This window comes from Bombus impatiens, unplaced genomic scaffold (assembly GCF_000188095.3).
Source record: "Bombus impatiens unplaced genomic scaffold, BIMP_2.2 scf_0098, whole genome shotgun sequence".
Classification (NCBI taxonomy): domain Eukaryota; kingdom Metazoa; phylum Arthropoda; class Insecta; order Hymenoptera; family Apidae; genus Bombus; species Bombus impatiens.
The window spans coordinates 321051-340480 of NT_176517.1; the positions used below are offsets into that span (position 1 = coordinate 321051).

Sequence of the window (19430 nt, forward strand, 5' to 3'; positions counted from 1 at the left end):
TGAAGCGGAATATCTATCGTTTTAATGACCGATACCTGAATTACGGCGTGAAGATAATTATTGAACTTATACGTAACTGCAATGAGGATGAGTGATGAATTAACAGGGATATATCGCGCCGATGTGCACAGAGAAAATCAGCGGATACGCGCGAAAAATACGATCTCGCCCCTGTGAAATTCGGTACGAACAGTTGATTGATTCGGCCGGATAAGTGTTCTGAAACAATGCATTCAACCGACAATGCGATCACAGCTGCAGCTATCAACTCCAGAAAATATCCATTTAACCATCACACATGGCGTATTCATTGTAATTTTTAAATAAATGAATCTCTATGATCAAATTACCGCAACGCACCCTTCACACGAGTCGAATGAATACGACATTATTTCGTCGAATTTTCAGAAACTTGTCACTGTCAATTAGTAGTTGAATATAACAAAAGTACAAATCTGTTCTCTACTCCACGAATTTTATTTTGTTTAAACAGAATTGCCATCGTTCTTCATTTTCCAAACCATAAACTCCATTACGAAGGGTAAATCAGTACATGTATTTTTTTAAATTGTCAAATAATTCTTATACATCCTCAGTTTATATTTTCCGCTGTCTGTCACATTCCCCACTTTTTTAAATAAAAAGGCAAAGAAGGATGAGATTATATAAAAAATAGAGAGTGCTTTTGATACCGTTAAATTGTAGTCACATTAATTTACATTAAAATCCACGAAACTGCATTCTAGCATCCGTTCAGCCAGAGAACGTGAAAGCTACTCGACCACAATTCACCGAATATTTCACGGCAGACCAGAAACTGTAGTATATCTCATTTGCCTGACATATACGTAATCAAATAACTCCATGCAAGAGCGCGCTAGTCGTCAGGGTTCTTTCATTTTCTCTGTTTCGGCCGCGGGCTGCCTTGTTTAACGTGACGATCACAAAGGTACAATTCTAGGCTGCAACTTGCCAACGTATGTATTCATTTTTGGACGGTCTCCTCTTTTTCCGGGTCTCACGGCGCGTCACTCATTCCCGCCTGCTCCACGACTTCCTATTGCTGTCGTAACCGCCGCTATGCTAATCGAGCGTAATTAAAACCACAGAGAACTGAGTTATTTTGGGGAATTATTCTTAGCAGTGAATGTCATGGAGAGAAATTTACTGAAATTTTCCTTCACGCTAGTCGTGCGTGAACTAAAACCGCGTGACGGATATAACGGATACTATATGTGTTCGTCTTTGTATATACGGCAGATAATAATTTTTAAGTCAATAGATATTTTATTTCATGTTTAATATCTTCTTATCGATATCAATACTTTTTCGTTCGTTCTTTATTTATTTCAATTCCTTATCTCTTGTAATTACTGCTTAAGAAAATGCGAATGAACTTATCATTCGGCCTAATAGTCTTAATTTTTAGAGAAAAGATACTTTAACGATTCCTTAATTGTGAATTTTATTACCTTTGTCTTTTGTCTTTTATATTACTGGCATAAATTTACATGTACCACTATTGATTTCAACAATTTGTTTTTGAAATTTCAAACTAATTTCACCGATTCGGTACAGTCTCGTTCCACGTTGATATTCCGTATCGAATAAATTTTATGTCAGATAATTATATTCCTCCATTTATCTTAATTTTGTACTTCCATTTATAAATCGTCTATTCCAATTTTAATTTCACTGGAAAGGATGGTAACGTATGAAGGAGAAAAAGACCATAACGACATTTTAATTGCAATTGTGCAACGAAGATATCGGAAAAACGAGGAATGGAAAAGAGACACGAAGATAAAATTCGCTACGTTTTCGCGAAACAATGTAGAAGAAGAATACGTTTGTACATGCATGCATAATATTCGGAATTAATTCGTTGAACGAAAGAAAACAATTGAAGAAAGGGTAGAGAGAGAGAGGGAAACAGATGAAAAATGAACATATCGCGTGCAAAATCTTGAACACTCGCCTGTTAATAATACGATCACGAAACGAGTAGCGTGCGTGCATAAAACAAATCGGCTTTACATCTCATTAGAGTACCACGACAACGAAATTAATAGACGAGCGTAGTGTAAATGCATGCATGTAAATAAACGAATCTGTATTTCGTATCGATATACATCGGCAACCGAAACGGACTATGCATGTTGCAATATCGATGTTAATGGACTCGTTCGACATCGAACTCCACGATAATTGGTATCTCCAATTCTTTTAGCTTAAAAGGGGAAAAAGTCTAAAAAAAGGGGAGAGGTACCACTGTGATAATAATAGTTTAATGGGATTGTAAAAAGAAATAAAAGAATGGCAGAAGGGTTTTAACGAGAAATATACGAGCGAAAGATTAGGAAAAACGAGAAATAATAAGCCACTAAGTAATCAGGATAATTCAGCAAAAAGTGAGAATAATAACAGTAATAAACATTGATTTTGAAAGTAAGCCCTCGCTGGATTAATATATTAATTGTACAATATTCTCGATGGAGAGAAAAGATTTGTAAAGAGGATAAAATACGTTTAGCGTCTGTAACTGAAAGAAATGGAAGAATGAAATTTCCTGAGGGTAAAGCTAGAATTGAAAGTTACGTTTGATACAGTGCAAGCGAGTAGTTGGATATGTCAACCATGTGATATTACATCAGACACATGATATATAACATGCAACGTACGCTACCTACCAGACCTCCATCCAAAGTTTTAAGAAATTTTGTGACAAGTTTTGCAGAACAGATTGAAATGTTGAAACTTTTATAAAGAATTTATTTCTGGAATGTTAAATTTCGAAGGAAACTTACGTTTGGATAGATATGGAGAATCATAGGAAGATAATTTAACCGTTTAATGTGCAGTGATGGATAAAAGAAAGTTCAACTGCTAATTTTACAAAATTATGGAACTATATTTGACAAGGGCAATTAATCAATGTTATATACAGGCTTTGAGAATCACTGTACATCCATCTTCTGGCGCTTAGAGAAGTTTCCCAAGCTTCAGAGATATTTTACTAGCTTCTTAGATATTATAATATTAAATAACAGACGAAGTGTCGTATCTTTTTTATTCTTCATCTTCGTTTTATTTTGATTCTACCATCTGTTGCCGAACATCCTGTATATTCCAGTTACCGTAACGTAGTAAAAAGTGTCGAATACAAGTTATAACAATAATATTCATATACGCAAGTATTAATATTAAACTTCCATTTGTCCATTTAGCATTATGTATATCTACAATATCGATTTTCACGATTTGGAACATTCGGCTACCTCTAATTTAATTGTTCATTTATCGTTCTGTTGACACAGGTACGCCAACCATTATCAAACTTTGAAATCTCTCTGTTCGTGTACGTTCCCTATCAAACTAAATATCTGCTACAATTATCTCTGAAACAACATCAAACGATAATGCTAAAAAAACAGGACTGATTTACCTTGGAAAAGAAAAGAACATATATAATCCTGAAACAATCTCTAAAAAAATGAAAGAAAATATTTAAAAGCTCTAGATTCGATCTCCTCTTTCTTTCATATCCAACATGTATATTTCGAAATTATAATTCAAGTGCAATTAATTATAGAACTAATGAGCTCGACGTACTTTAAATCGGCATGACATTCAACTAGCTGCACAGTTGGAAATCGTGGTCGAATAAATTCATCGTGTTAAGCGCGAGTGAATGAACAAACGCAATTAGAATGGTACCCACAAACCGACCGAGGTTACATTACAGTCTGTTAAATACTTCATTCTAGGCACGTTAAATCGCGTGCATATAGTCAATCCCGCGACATTTTACACAGCGCGAATAGACGGAAAAACGAGGAAGGGAACAGACGTACGATAGAAAAAACAGGCACACACCTAATTACGTTCTTCTCGAAATACGTAGCTACGTAACAAACGACCTTGCATGGCCCACATTACCCTCACGCCAGCCGATGGGACAGATGCAGTTTTCTGCGCGTAAAAAATTCCTTCGAATAGATGATAAGCCTTGTCTTACTTATTCGTATCGATGTCAACTCGGATTCGTGTGAATGTCGATCAATATTCGTCCGTTAATGTTATTAAAAATTAATCGTGCCGGTGAGAAGTTACACCGATCGACTTCATAAATTGAAATGTAGAAAAATTTTCTTAAATTTATATGGACAAAGTAGATTTCTTTAAATTGACAGAAAGACTATCGATGTTATTTCGAGAAAAATACCTGAGATCGATGAATATATCGCCGAATCGTGTATTTAATTATACATTAATGTTATTATTATACGCAAAGATACTATGGTTAAGTCTTTTGATTTTGATTACATAAATTTACAACTTACTAATTCCATAAGAACGTAGAAAGTAATGCATCCAATTAATAATTTCCCAACTGAATATTGAACCGTATGGATTCTTATGAGCGATAGGCATATAGTGGCCCTGGAAAATATTTGAACATTTATTTAATTCCGTATTTTATCTTTTGGAATTTCATTTTTCTGACCAGCATATCCGTTCTATAACACAATATTCGGCCCAAATTTTCTTCTGGTATAAAAGCAGCTCTAACGTCACGAAATTGCTGTACAGGTATACGTCGTTTAAGATAATAGGACAATTACTAAATTAAACTCCATACTGATACTGATCTTATCTTAAACCGTATGAAACTCTATTCGAAATAATTCAATAGATAGCCAAACAACCTTGACTTAAAAAATTTACGGCCAACGGTCAAATGCTCGTGGTTAATGAGATCTAGTCTCGAATCTTTAAGAGTTAGTAGCCACGAACTTGGAATTTCCAAAGTCAGGAAACGTTGTCATTGAAAATTTAAAATGGGAGAATTTTTAACACAAGAACTCAAGCTTGAGAAGATTTAACATCAAAATTAAAAATTTAAGGACTTTACTCTTTTAAAGAACCACAGAAGCTCCAGATTTAAAACGGTTGTCTCTAGTCGAAGTTAAAAACTCGAATCTCGACATTTTCAAAGTCCGTAAGCTTCAATCTTGAAAGCACAGTTCCCAAAAGCTGAAGAGCTTAGATAAATAAATAAATTGGAAAGCGTAGATCTTGGAGGCTCGAGGTTCGAAAACGTCGCTTTAAATTTTAAGAAATATTGATCTAGGCACGTTCAGATCAAAAAGCTTTAACATCTCTTATCTCGCGAACTCTCAAGCTTAAAAGGACTCGAAGTCAACAATGCGCTGATCTATCTAAGCTCTGAAATCTTGATACCGCCGGTAAGTGCTACCATGTCGCAAAAAAAGATTGATGACCGTGGTATCTCGAAGGTGTTCTAATTACCATTCATGTGTCGCGTGAAAGCACGATCTTATGTCAAGATGAATATAAACTCGTTGTATCGCGGGGAAAAAGTATAATAAAGCGACGAAAGCGACGACAATCGTTCATTAAACGATCTAGTAGATACAGATATCTTACAAAAATGTCACAGTCAATAAACAATATCGCGATACGGTGGAATTTCGAGATTGATAAATATTCACTCAGATACGGTTGAAAGGATAACCTTTTTTTGTTTCGATAACCATCTCACGTTTATCCCTCTTCTTCGTTCAAAGCGTGGTATAATAACCAGACGTCTGTAATGGTATAAAATTGACTTTCACGTACACGGTAAAATCGAATTTTCACGCGATCCAAAGCGAGGGGAAGTTAGGTATTCCATGAAATGTACTGATTGAAAACGATGAAAGGGACGTGAATACAGGGCGTGATCGTGGCACGATAATGCTTGCATGTTTCGAGTTAGATCTCGATAGATTGCGATAGATTACTCTATGTACTTACAGCATAGATTTAATTTGTTTTTAAAATAAAATCAGGTATATCTCGAAACGTACTTCTGTCCACTTCAAACTCTTTCATACATGTACATAGTACACGCAGCAAATAGAACATTAAAGTAGTCAAACTGGTAATTTATACATAATTTACTTTCACGAATAAAATACAGAATTTTAGAGTTAATTTTAAAAATATTACATAGTTTCTTCTTTCCTTTTCTTTTTCTTTTTGGTGGATCGTCTCATATTGTACGTTATACGTTGTACGATGTCACGTCGTATGTACCCGTGACAGCCAAATTGTGGTACATTCTGTCAACTTCGCTTGTAATTTATCGCGACTCATCACGTATCCACTTCACCACTACAGAACAATGAACAGGTGTATGGCCGGCGGAACGCCATTGACCTAGATATTGATTCAACAATGACATATGCACGTCCTTTCTCCTTCCCACACAAGCACGTATACTGTTACTGAATGCATTTTGTTCTTGAGGGTTTAAGATGTACCCTTCATTTCCATACGTTACACTCTATATATACAAGACAGTATTTTCAATTGATGTACATATACATACAAGAAGAACGAAACCAAAGATATTAAATATTCTTTTCTCTTTTTTCTTCCTTGACCTAAATTCTATTTCTTTCCGTGACACTCTTACAATAGTTCGAACGAGATTAGAAAAATTAAATATTATTATCTGCAAAGTATTGAATACGAGAAAGCAATATTATTTATCTTCTTTTCTCCTTCCTTCTCATCTTCTTCTTCTTCTTTTTCTCCTTTGCCATCTCGTTTTTTCCTTTTACTCTTCCTCCTCCTTCCTCTCTTCTTCTTTTCTAAGCGTCCTTCCAGCAATGTCCTCAGATCCATTGAAATCGAAAAATTTAAATACCATCTTCTTTGCAAAGTATAACAAAGATGATACTATATAATAACGCAACGGCATTTATCTTCTTCTTCTCCTACCACTTCTTTTTCTTGTTCTTCCGTTTTCGGACTAAAACTATTTCTTGCAAAACATTCCCGTTTGACCAAAGTTCAAGAAATCAAATATCATCCCCTGGAAGATACTGGGAAGAAGAATACAATGCTGTTATGTTCTTCTTTCCTTTCTTCTCTCTTCTCCCTACCTCCATTCTACAGCTGCGTCTGTTTTCTCGATTCATTCTACGTTAAAGTTGTTACTTTATCTTTCGCAAGTTCTACCTACATTCTCTTCCACAATTAGTGATAACTATCTCACTCCTCATCCCACTCAAATTAATTCCTCTTTTCATAAAAGAAGAATGACAGAACTATTTATCAAAATTTCCATTTGATATCATCATCTAAAAACAGCCATTCATCATCATTGTCTTTTCGTACATGTGGCTGCTCTCTCGAAGTTTCGTGCACCTACATTTCCTATGAAACACTTGCACGATTGCTTTTCCATTTTATCGGCCGTAATGTTCTGCGTGATATTATGCAATTCCTATTGTGCATATCTCGCAAAAATGGAATTGACGACTTCCCATTCGTAAATGGGAAATTTACTTGCCAATGGTACATTGGCCATTCGTTCGAAACTCCAACACTTGCTAATATTTCTGATAATTTACCATCTGTGTAACAGCTACATGAAAATAACGCGATTCGTAAAACTTGTACAGCTTCATATGTTACATTAAGATGTTCGGACGAGTAATTACGGGAACAGCTTTGGCAAGTCACGGCCCTGCAATAACATATCTCATTAATCTCCTTGTAACCGATATGACGGTTCTCTCATAAGTATAATATGGTCTTAAATCGATGCGGAAGGAAACAGGTCAGACTGTGAAATCGTCGACGAATTATCGGGACTTCTTCTTTCTTCCTTCCTTTTCGCTGTGATTTGAGAAAATTGCTTGCTCGTAAAAATAGGGAAGAAGCGTAAAATGCTGTTACGTTTCGAGGAGAAGAAAATGGGAAGATGGATCATGCAGACAGCAGAGCGACGAGCTACGTTAGTCTAATAATTCTCTTGAATCTTTAACGATACCCTCCGGTGATTTCTGCATTCTCGTTACTCGCTGCTGCCAAGCTTGAATTATTCTCGCTGCACGATGCATGGATATACGACATTTTTTCCTTTTTCTGCGACACATTCACGCTGCATACTTTATTTCAATATAATGCTTATCCTCGCGTGGCTGCGGTACGCGCGTGTGCATTTTCATTATCGTTAGAAACTGATTCGACCGAGCGAAGAAAAATGAACGTTGTAAATTACCGTTCCGCGTGTTTGTTCTCTTTTTTATCTCCCTAATCCTGTCGTAAGTTCTCGCGAAAATGTATTCGATGATTCCGGGGATATAGGAAGTTTTATAATTCGTGGATAACCAAAATTCGTTAACATCGCAGATTTTCTCTTAAATAAATCCATAGTCCAGTATATTTCCAACGGATTAATTTGAAAATCTATACCGGATATGAATTTTAAATAAAATAAAATATACGTATAATGTTCGTTATTTGCAATATACGTGGCAAATAATGTTTGTCAAATATTTGTTTAAAGAAAAAAGTATGTGATGCGAATTCCCATCTTCAGATAAGATCGCACGATTTTTTATGATAAACGTATCAACAGATGACAGATGAATTATCCCGCCATTCTACATTGGTATTCGTATCTTATCGAAATGGCTATGTACCATTTCTACGAATGGACAATTGTTCACGAAGATATAGTCATATTTTTAGTTACGATCATTCGTTAAATGAAAATAGTCAGAAAATATTTTTATACACTTCTACTACTATCTTTATTTATCGAATCATTGTACCGTAAGAATTAATCCGACGTAACTATTAATGATACATATCTGATAAGTTTTACCGTTGAAAGTAGTTAAACGCTGCAACAAAATAATAATGTAAACTCTGGAAGATAACTAATACATCGTTGAAGCTTAGACAACACTATAAACGTTTTCAAACAATTCCGATTCACGAAATCGATGTCTTTCTTCCGTCAAGAACACGATTTATAGGAAGGCTAAGTAGTACAACGCAATGAATAACGAATAACTGTACACTTGAAATCAATAAAAACCTCGTATCGAATCGATCAAGCAGCCATTTCTGTGTAATTACCTAAGAGATACACGCTATCATCGACAGCATTACGTCCATTTATGCTAGTTGTTTGAACGAAATGAGAAATTAATCTCGGCTCACGTCGGATGTATTTGACATCTAAGAGCCGATATTAACCGGGCGGGTGCTAACGCGTAATTTATTTCCACGGGTCGAATCATCGGATCGCGGCAATCTGTCGAGAGATCAACATCAGACACGTGTAACGGCGGATCGATCAACACGGAAGGACACAGAGATGGCAAAGTTTACCTATCGTAAAACGGAAATCGATAACGAGCGACCTTATTACGCGACGACGCGAATTAAACTATTTTCCCCCGGAATGAAATCAGAATCAATCAAAAGAACGTAGATCTTTATTAGACGAGGCTATCCATCTTTTTTTTCACTCCCTTGTCTTTCCCTGACGAATCGAAAGGACCGTTGGAGAAACGAATTCCAGTATAGAGATTCGTTCCACGTTCTTAGCTACCAGTTCGTTTTTTTATTTTTCTCGCTATTTACAAGTATAATCCATCTCGGAGATGTAGTAACCTTTTTATGTCGTATTCAAGAGTGCATCTTTCTATCAAAGGCAAAGTCCCTAATTCGCTCAGCATCGTCGTCTTTGAAACGGGATTTTGCTGTCTTTTCTTCTTTCGTCTCGTTGTTTCAAAGTCTGCTTAGAGTCGCAGTCGCGATACACACTGATAAACAGAAACGAAGAAAATAGAAATTCAATGCAATTACGAAGACACTGTTCGGTTTGTTACAGGCGTTCGAAGAACTGGAAGAGCTGCTGGGAAAGTACAACATATGCATCGCCATTAAGGAAAAATTAGTGAAAGATTCTGGTGTTGCCGAAGAGAAGGCTTACGACGAGATAGTCTTGAAATTGTTAACCAAGCCGAGAGCACGAGGTAAGCCATTTTTGTTTGAAATATTAAGTAACAGAATATAGAAAAAATAGAATTTCGCATGAAATTCAAATCCCTCGGTGAGAAATATTCGATTTTTCCTCGTAAAAAAGAAACAAAATTTGAAAAAGTACGTGGATTGTAAAAATCGGTTTTTTTTATTTATAACTTTCACGTGACGTTGAAATATTTAGAGAGAAAAAAAAAGTATTGAAACCGGAGGCGTGATCAAAATGATATATAAATAAAATAGAAGAAAAGCTACACAGCTAGCTTATTTTTGAGTACAGAGCAGAAGTAAACTGTAGAAATAAATTAAAGATCCAATGGCAAACAATCCCAAAATCGTAAGATCCACTCGCAACGATTCCCGGTTTGGCCAACTCGATAGCAACCAATCGTAAATTGGAAAGCTCACAACTCTAAACACATAGCTATCGATTTTTCGGCTATAACCGCGTTACATATAACCGCGTTGCCTGGCACGTAAATAGCTGATATCATTGGAGAAAATTGAATACTGCTAAGGAACATATATTTTCTAAAATTAAGAATGTACAAAAGTATTCTATTTTATTTCTATTCTATAATTAAAATTGTCCACAGTATCTGCAAACTTATAGACATTTTGAAAAGATTCTCCAATTAAATATTTCCCGTGTTTATATATTTGCCTATTTAAAGTAAAAATGTATAAAGAAATTGAACTTTTATCCTACGATTTAAAGTATCCTTATGTATTCCTTAAAATTTCTTAAATTAAATATTTCTTCTAATCTAATAATCACTGCAACGAAAAATATATGAAGAAATTTTATTCTATCTTTATTCTACAATTTAGAATGATCGCTATATAGGAAAATATTTTGTAGAAAAAATTTGAAGTCAGCTATTGAAACATATGCACGACAAAGTGAAGAATTTCTTATAAGGATTTCACAGGAAAATAACTTCTCAGGAATTTGTAAACGACATTTGTAAAAGCAGCTTCGATAAACAACTGTTAAAATGCATTTATTACACGTAGATGGAAAACTGTCTAGAGAATTCTCAACAATGATAGCACTCTACACGATAATTAACATTTACAGAGACATTTTCGGTTCGCGAAATATTCGCGTGTATTTCGCAAACGAACTTCTATCGAGTTATCAAAGTGTATTTGGTACGACAAAGCTCGCTACTAAAGGGAGAGGGATCGATCGAAACGAGACGAAGGGGAGAAGACTGGCCCATCGACATGAAATTGAAACGAAAGAACGGTGAAACAAAGATGCTTCCGGTGGAACATAATAAAAGAAAAAGGAGAGAGTCTTTTAGCTTTGAATGATAGAGATTCTTATCTTAACCGTGCTCCCATTTCGTTATCAAAATGGGAGGAAGCTAAGACGACTCGATACTTTTCCAGATAAAACGTGAATCCCTGGAATTTCATCGACTTGTCCCGTAACTTCTCAGTTCCTTCGAAATAGGACTTGGAAAACCGAATCTCTTCGCTTTTGTTTCTATTAAAAGAGCGCCTCCTTTATCAAGTAACGCGGCCATCCTGAGTCAGATACGACCGAAGACAAATACAATAATCAACCAGAAAGTTTAACGAACAATTTTTCGATTCTATTTACGTATTTATCTTATACGAAATTAAGATCGGTAAAAGTTTATAATATTTTTCAGTTTTCTAACAGATGATCTTTTCAAAAATATGATCGCAGGATAATTTGATTTCGTGATCTCCGATATCGTTATCATAATTTAATATTATTCTTGAATTTATTTTAGTAGTTAGAATAACCAACAGCAATGCAAACATTTAATCAATACATACCTATATTTGATTATTCAATTTATCTCTCAAATAGAGGAAACCATTAATTTGGAATAACATAATTTATATGATACGAATTCTCATGTATCTCGATATCAGAGAAATCTTATTTGTAATCAAACCTGCCGTAAAATATTGCAAAGCAACTCGGAACATTTATCGCACGTTATGGAATATTTCCGTGCACATTGCGCATCTCCAGTTCGACGTATCGAAAAATCTATAAAGTTCTTCAATGTTCATGAATACAAAGCTGGAATTACCGCGACGCGAGAGTAGGCTAGTTAAAATCCAACTATGTGTAACCTATTTCGTATGAACGGGTTTTGCCCAAGGAATATTCAACATCATTGAATTTTTCACTAGGTTCTCCTTAACCCTTCCATAATGAACAGTTCCCTATGAACAGAGGCACACAAAAGTGTTTTGACGCTTACTATAAAAAGTTTTTGTGCGTATATTATGCGTAGACTAAAATCTGTGATGCATTTATTGAAAATATCAAGGTGCAAAAATGTATAATGTGTCTACAGCAAAATACTCGTAATAATAGTATAGGAGCTAAAACTTTTGGTTGATCGCGTGACTCGTCGCACATGTAGTTCGTTAGAATGAAAAAGCAAAAAAGATTAAACAGAAAGTGATTTTCATGTTGTTTCACCAGAAACTTTCACGCATGCAGACAGATCGAATCTCCTGTAACTTTATAGTTACAATTTTTCCAGTGTTTTCAGATATTAACTAAAGTCTAAAATATCTAAAAATCCGAGCGAAAGGCCAAGCGTTATTTAGAATTCCTTTTTAACAAGACTTTTCAGTGGTTGAGTTGCAGACGTTTTTGCTTGAAATCGCGTAGTATCAATGCCTCATTCATTACGTGAACCTTTCTCGTTCCACGAATCACGATATTTTACGGTTATTGTGCAAACTGACGAGTAAACGCGTTAATTTGCGTCTCGTAACGTTTAAATGGCATTCGCGAGCCGAAGTTTCTAGCTATTGAAGCTCTCCGTTTCTCATTAGCTGTTTGTTCTCTTAGCGATACCTAGAATTCATCAGAGTTGAAATTACTCTGTTCTACGAACAGAACAAAACGTTGAGAGGTGGGATAACCTTTGACCAGCTCCCTTTTATGAAGGATACTTCGGCTTATACAGCTTCGTTTCACTTACCGTTGCAGCTACGGTATCGATGTGTACTTTATCAGGGCTGATCGACGAGCAATCTCAGATCCATTCTCACATTTATCCGCCACTCTTTGTTTAAGACTCGAGTTAAGGTCGAGTTAAGGACTCGAGCTTCTCGTCCCCGCGTAGAACAGCTCGTTCGTTGCAAGGTTATTTTTTGTGAGGAACTAGATTACACGGAACTTCGTCAAGAAGCAGTGCACCGTAAATGCACCAGTGAAACATAAGGTCGAGAGTGTGAGACGAGAAGAAAAATGATAGGACGGACGCGAGGCGTATGCGAAACAAAATTGAGAAGATGTTTACTTCGCGAATTAATTTGCATGGAGGAAAATACATGTTGCTTTTTTATTGAGTAATTTTTACCTTTCGTAGAATTGTAGCTGATAAAAATTCGAGTATGATAATTTGTCAACTAGTTGATTCCATTTAATGGTACTAAATGTTAGATACGAGTTTCGTTGTCTCTTTTAACGAAAATTTCACGCGAAGTTACAAAAAAGAGAGTAGAAATTATTTTTTCTCCCTTTCCTAGAAACTAATTTTTCTGTTCTTAACTTACAAAATCTGTGTAACGCTTAGAATTTGGTAGAACTGTCTAGTCAAAATTTCCCTACGGGAATCTCGGAAGTCACAGCTTGCGGATAAACTAAACTAATATTTTTTTTATTTAGGTTATCGCTATTGTTTTCTTTTTTAAATATACGATATGAAGTAGATATCGAAGATCAAATACCAATGAAGACAAAGGAAAGGTAAAAGACATTATGCTTCTGACATACAGGGGATAATACTTAATTGAAAATCGATAATGGAGAACCGATACAATACATATCTGCAGCGTTTTGTATCGTATCAAAATAGACGATCGAAGATTGCTTTTGGTCTGAAAGATAAAGTTTGGTGAAAGACAGTGAAAAGTTTAATTTCTGCTTGTTATATTGAAAAAATAATGGGAAAAGTAGAATACAAAAATAGTCTATAAAAGAAATGAAAGTTTCTGGTATTTAGATGGATACAGGTTGCAATGAAATTATACCAGTCTTCAGCTCACGATGTTTCGATAGGTTCTATTCTCAAGAAAATTAATTAAGTCACCCCTGAAACAGAGACTCGAAGGGAGGAAAAGCAGCGGAGACGGCAGCAAAAAAGAAATACGCAGCAATTGCATTAAATTAAATTCCAGTCCTGTCGTAAAGTATCTCTGCCGTCGTATTTCCTTTGATTTCAACCAACAAAAAATATCTTTTTAGTTGTCTGTGGACTTTTGTAGAATGTTTGAAACGAGTTACGCCGTTATTTATGAAGCAGGTGAGCTGGAAAATCTCTTTGTACTGAAGATAATTTTTGACTGATTGCAAATAAGAATCTTTTTGCGCGAACTACGAATGACCTGGTTTCATCTATTGCAAATATTTGATTCTATGAAAATTCATAATTAACCCATTCGCGAACTCAAATAACCGAGAGAGTGACGATCTAAAGGGATAGATATAGGAGACGAAATTACGTAATTAAATCCTTCTTCTTGTGGCGACTTGAAAAAGACTTTACTTCTTACGTAATATAAATTTCAATCGATATTCAATCATATATTATCGATTTATTCTTAGGTACAATTAAATGGAAATTTAATTTTGAATGAATGAAAACGAAGAGGTAGAATTACGACAGTTATTACATTGATGCATATGGAATTTCGTCTTCTTTAATAAAACTTCTGTAATTATCCGTAACTTCCTGAAATATCGGAAATAATTTCCACGTGAACTAGTTTCATCATTCCACATTTATAAAAATTATCAGTTCTCACTTTTAAAATATTTCAAAACGGAACTATTAAAACTCAATGAATTTGATAAAAATCTAAATATCTCATTTACAATTCCTTTTAAAGTAGAACATTTGTCAGAGTTCATAATTCTGATAGTAGATCTTAGCGAATCTTGTAGCCTCTCGTGAAAATTCCGACAGTGTCAATTAGCTTTTCTTTCGTCGTCGTCTGTTCGTTTAAAATGCATAATATTCAACTCGGACCAAGAAGCTGACGGTATTAGGAGAAAATTGTCTTAGCTCCAGAATTAAAAAATTCTCAGAATAAATGTCTCGAAGTTGATAACTGATAAAAATTCATATATGTTCATTTGTCAACTAGTTAATTCCTTTTAGTAGAGACAAAGTTTAACGCTCCAAACTTCGTCATTCTAATAGCAGAGAATATTATAAAATATGAATAAAATATAATATAGTATAAATAAAGTGGAAATGCTAACGGTATCGATCAACTTTTCTTTCACTAACGTCTGTTTACTTAGGATGCATAATATTCGGCTCGGATCAAGAAGTTGCCGGAGTTATGAGAGCCGTTAGACGCCTCAATGTAACCGGTGCGTTTTCGTGGATCGGCAGCGATGGATGGAGCGCCAGAGGTTTAGTTAGCAATGGTAACGAGCCGGAAGTCGAAGGTACTCTATCGGTTCAACCTCAAGCCAATCCTGTCAAGGGTTTCGAAGAATACTTCCTGAATTTGACTGTCGAGAACAACCGAAGAAATCCGTGGTTTGTTGGTAAGCGGACGACTGAAACACGCGAGCTTCGTTAAACTTCGCTAATTCTAACTTCCGTGAATAACGACTCCAGGGCTGCGTGATCTATCTATCGTACCAAACTAAACGCTCAAATAATTAACGAAACTATCTGAATGAAACAACAACAGGAGGCACCTAGTTCCAGAAAATGCTTCCTTTCAATTTTGCATCTAATTTGAAGTATAACTTATTTCAAACTTTTATTGAAGGCTGACTTTCTCTTTCGATTCTCATTTAGAGGTGTCATTCATAAGCGATTTTCTTGCGATATAAAATGATTAGAGAAATAAAGATCAAGAGACCTAAAAGCTTTTATATATATTTGGTTATGTTTCAAGAAAATGTAACTGTCTTTACCATTACTTAAGTCACTGTTTTTTTAACTCTCCATAACACCATGGAGATAGACACTTACACATTCGTCTGTTTATGTGTTTCTTTATACTCTTGTTGTCTATTATTTTCTTTTATTATTATATCATTATCACAAAATAATCTGCTTATAGAAATCGTTAATTCTGAATCTTCTTATTCGAATGAAAGATTGTAAGCAATAGCAATCAGATTATAGACAATTAGTCCCTTAAGACGCCTATTACACACGAAATCTAATAGTTCGAACAATAATCGATTTAGGTGAATTCAGTGTGTTCCATAGCGATTTCCTTAAAACCACCTGAAACTACAAACATATAGTAGCACCGCAAAATGAATGAGAATATATTAAGAAACATAGGGTTCCTATGAGAGAATTAGAGAAAAAGATTACAGAAAATAGAATTTATTGAAATCTTTCAATGAAGAATATAACGTGTTATAGTGGAACGTGTTGCGAATGATTTTAGAATTCTGGGAAGACCATTTTCAATGTAAATACCCGAACTCATCCGTAACTCCGTACAATACGAAGTACACGAAACCCTGCACGACCAAAGAACGTTTAACGAAACAGAATACAGCGTTCGAGGATCAACTCCAATTCGTTTCCGATGCTGTCATGGCGTTCGCCTATGCCTTTCGGTAATTCAATTTTCATTGCTTCTCTTCAAGCGGAACAAGTGCTACATCTAAACTGTGAATGTGTATGCATGAATGATAATAAAGCAAAATATAATACTAATATAATACTATACTATATCAAATATAAGATACTTCTGTTCAAGCTTCGCTTCGTTATTATTGCTTAAACATCTGCAATCTAGTTACATATTTCTCGATGAACACGTAGATTTTTATTCCACGTTCAGGGATATGCACAAAGATCTTTGCGGCGGAAAACCTGGACTTTGCGACGCGATGAAACCTACTAACGGCACGGAGCTCTTAAGGTATCTTCAGAAAGTATCCTTTGAAGGTAAGAATGCAAATGAAACTAAAAGTTTAAGAAATCCTCGAAATGATAAAACTTCGTGTTCTATGGATTACTAAAAATATTTATAAAGATGTCGAATATCGATTTCGATTTCGTTGAAGGTCTGAGCGGTGACATGTTCAAATTCGACAAGAACGGAGACGGGCCAGCTCGATACAACATCATACACTTCAAACAGGTAGAACCTGGCAAGTATAAGTGGGTTCGAGTCGGCAATTACCTCGAGGGTACATTAGATTTGGATATGCCCGGTAAGTAGTAAATTGGTCGTTTCGCAATCCTGTCTTTTTCTCGAGAAATTGAACAGCACCTGTGCTCTCGCTACCTACTCGCATATTCCTTGCAGAAATCCAATTTAAACTTGGACATCCTCTGCCACCGGAAAGCGTGTGTTCTCTACCCTGCGAAGTCGGCCAAGCAAAGAAATACGTCGAGGGTGAGAGATGCTGTTGGCACTGCTTCAACTGCACTCAATATCAGGTTTGTGACCTGATATTCGCTCCACGGATCGTTTCGGTTATCTTAACGCGAAATATTTTCCATTCGACGCCTGATAATTTGTTTGCGTCGAATTTTCCAATTTTGTCACCCAACGACCTGTGGAATAGAATTTCATTTTCAAAGGTGAAAAAATATTTCAACCGAGTTCGAGTTGACATCCCCTTTCATAGACGTATTTTTGTGACATACACGGAATAGACAATGTTTTTTCGTACAGTAAACAACATGTTTAATAAAATAATTCTTTCAGAATATTACTTTTCCTCTACAATAGCTGCATAGTGATTCTTGAAGGAATTTTTCTATAATATCAAATAAGTATCTATGTCATATTTTTTGGCCCGCCCCTATATTACTTAAAACGTCATTCGCGCATTCGTTCTTCGTGGATAACTTAACAGACAACGTACGACTTCAATGCAACGTAGAAGATCGCCTCTTTGAATCTCTAAAAGGAACTTTCTCTTTAAGCGTTCTACCTCTCGAGCAGCCACTAGAATAAATATAGCACGGAGCTGCCTTGGGCGAGTTTTTCGTGAAATTTGAATGTCTGTTAAACAGATACGACATCCAATAGACGAGAACCAATGTATTCCTTGCCGTCAAGGTACAGTACCTGACGACATGCATTCTGCTTGCCGTGATATCCCCGAGGAATTCCTACGACCAGAAAGCGGATGGGCGATAGGGGCAATGTCTTTCTCTGCCACAGGAATTCTAGTAAGTAATTTTATTAAATGAGAAATAATATATTGACGAAGGAAAATATAAACGAATAGCTTACAGAGAAAATTAAAGGAAAGATAAGAACTAGGGTAGCAAAGAAAAAGTTTCCTGATAAAGATCATTTGTTCTAAAAACATTACATGCTGCAATCTACAGTATACACACGATAAAATAATCATCAGTCGACTGTTCAACTGCGTAATATGCAATTTCAACAACAGTGGATTAGGCTAGTCGACAGTTTACGATAAAACTGCTGCCACAAAAACTATTTGCATTATCGATCCTGTTATTTCATTGCTCGAATTATTTTGTAAATATTAAAATGGTAGCACGAAGTTGCACATTGAGAATTAAGGTTATCTTGAAAACACATTATATGAACGATATGGGAGCAACCATCGACGTATTCATATTTTATATATTCATTCTCGAGATCCAAAGTAACGATGATCCAAAAATATTGATCCAAATCTATTTTACTGTAAGATATCTTTCCGCTCTTTTTATTTTTTATCAGAATAATTGGGATCTATATATTTTGCATTATAAATAAAGAAGATTTAATAGTGAAAAATATTCTCATATCTTCAAGTCAAATAAATCTAAGCCCAGACAGGCTCCTAATATCTTCTCTGTTCTCTTACGTTTCTTTTCCTTTTTCCCTTCTCTTTTTATCACCTTTTGTATTTTCTGTTCTTTCTTCTCTTCTCGTCCCTTCTTTTCCTTCCACTTCCTTCCCCTTTAACTTCTTTTCCCTTTTCACCCATTCTTTTTTCTCTCCTCGCCTTTCTCTTCCTTTCTTGTCTTTTTCTCTTAAAATGAACGCTTTAACCATCAAATTCCTCATAGCTCAAACCAATAAAGATTTGAATAAAAGCAAACGCCAATATAAAAAAACACGAACGTCTCTCTGTCGACAGATAACTTTGTGCGTCTGCGGCGTATTTCTGAAGCACAATGACACACCAGTAGTTCGTGCATCTGGTCGCGAGCTATCATACGTTCTACTATCCGGCATTCTGCTTTGTTATCTCGTTACGTTCACGCTTGTTCTCAGACCGACGGACATCGTTTGTGGCATTCAAAGGTAAGGGGTTAAAAATCCTAGAACAAAGCGTAGCCCATATTTCCTTCAGCAAGAAGCGACCTGCTGCCGACGAAAAAATTCAATTCCCCGTAGAAACGAGTCGGCCACAGAGCCGGCAAATTGACATTAACCGGGAAACGGGAATGCATGATCGATACCTGCAAAGCTGATAAAATCGAGGGACCACATTTCATGGGTGAAAGTGAATTAAATTCGGTTCAATTACGGGGAATCAAAAGAAGGATATAAAGCACGTCAAAGTTCAAAGAGGTCGCACTCGAAAAACTTCTGTT

At 35.6% G+C, this 19430-nt stretch overlaps 1 protein-coding gene across 1 annotated transcript in view; it reads left to right on the plus strand.

Moving 5' to 3' along the window:
- Window positions 1-19430, plus strand: part of LOC100747957 — a 261408-nt gene that overhangs the window by 235760 nt on the left and 6218 nt on the right. Inside the window, exons 5-12 of the mRNA XM_033318454.1 lie at window positions 9707-9851; window positions 15176-15427; window positions 16294-16468; window positions 16696-16802; window positions 16922-17071; window positions 17167-17300; window positions 17883-18041; window positions 18971-19137. Of these exons, the coding sequence (XP_033174345.1) occupies window positions 9707-9851; window positions 15176-15427; window positions 16294-16468; window positions 16696-16802; window positions 16922-17071; window positions 17167-17300; window positions 17883-18041; window positions 18971-19137 (1289 nt within the window). The remainder of the gene's footprint in view (window positions 1-9706; window positions 9852-15175; window positions 15428-16293; window positions 16469-16695; window positions 16803-16921; window positions 17072-17166; window positions 17301-17882; window positions 18042-18970; window positions 19138-19430) is intronic.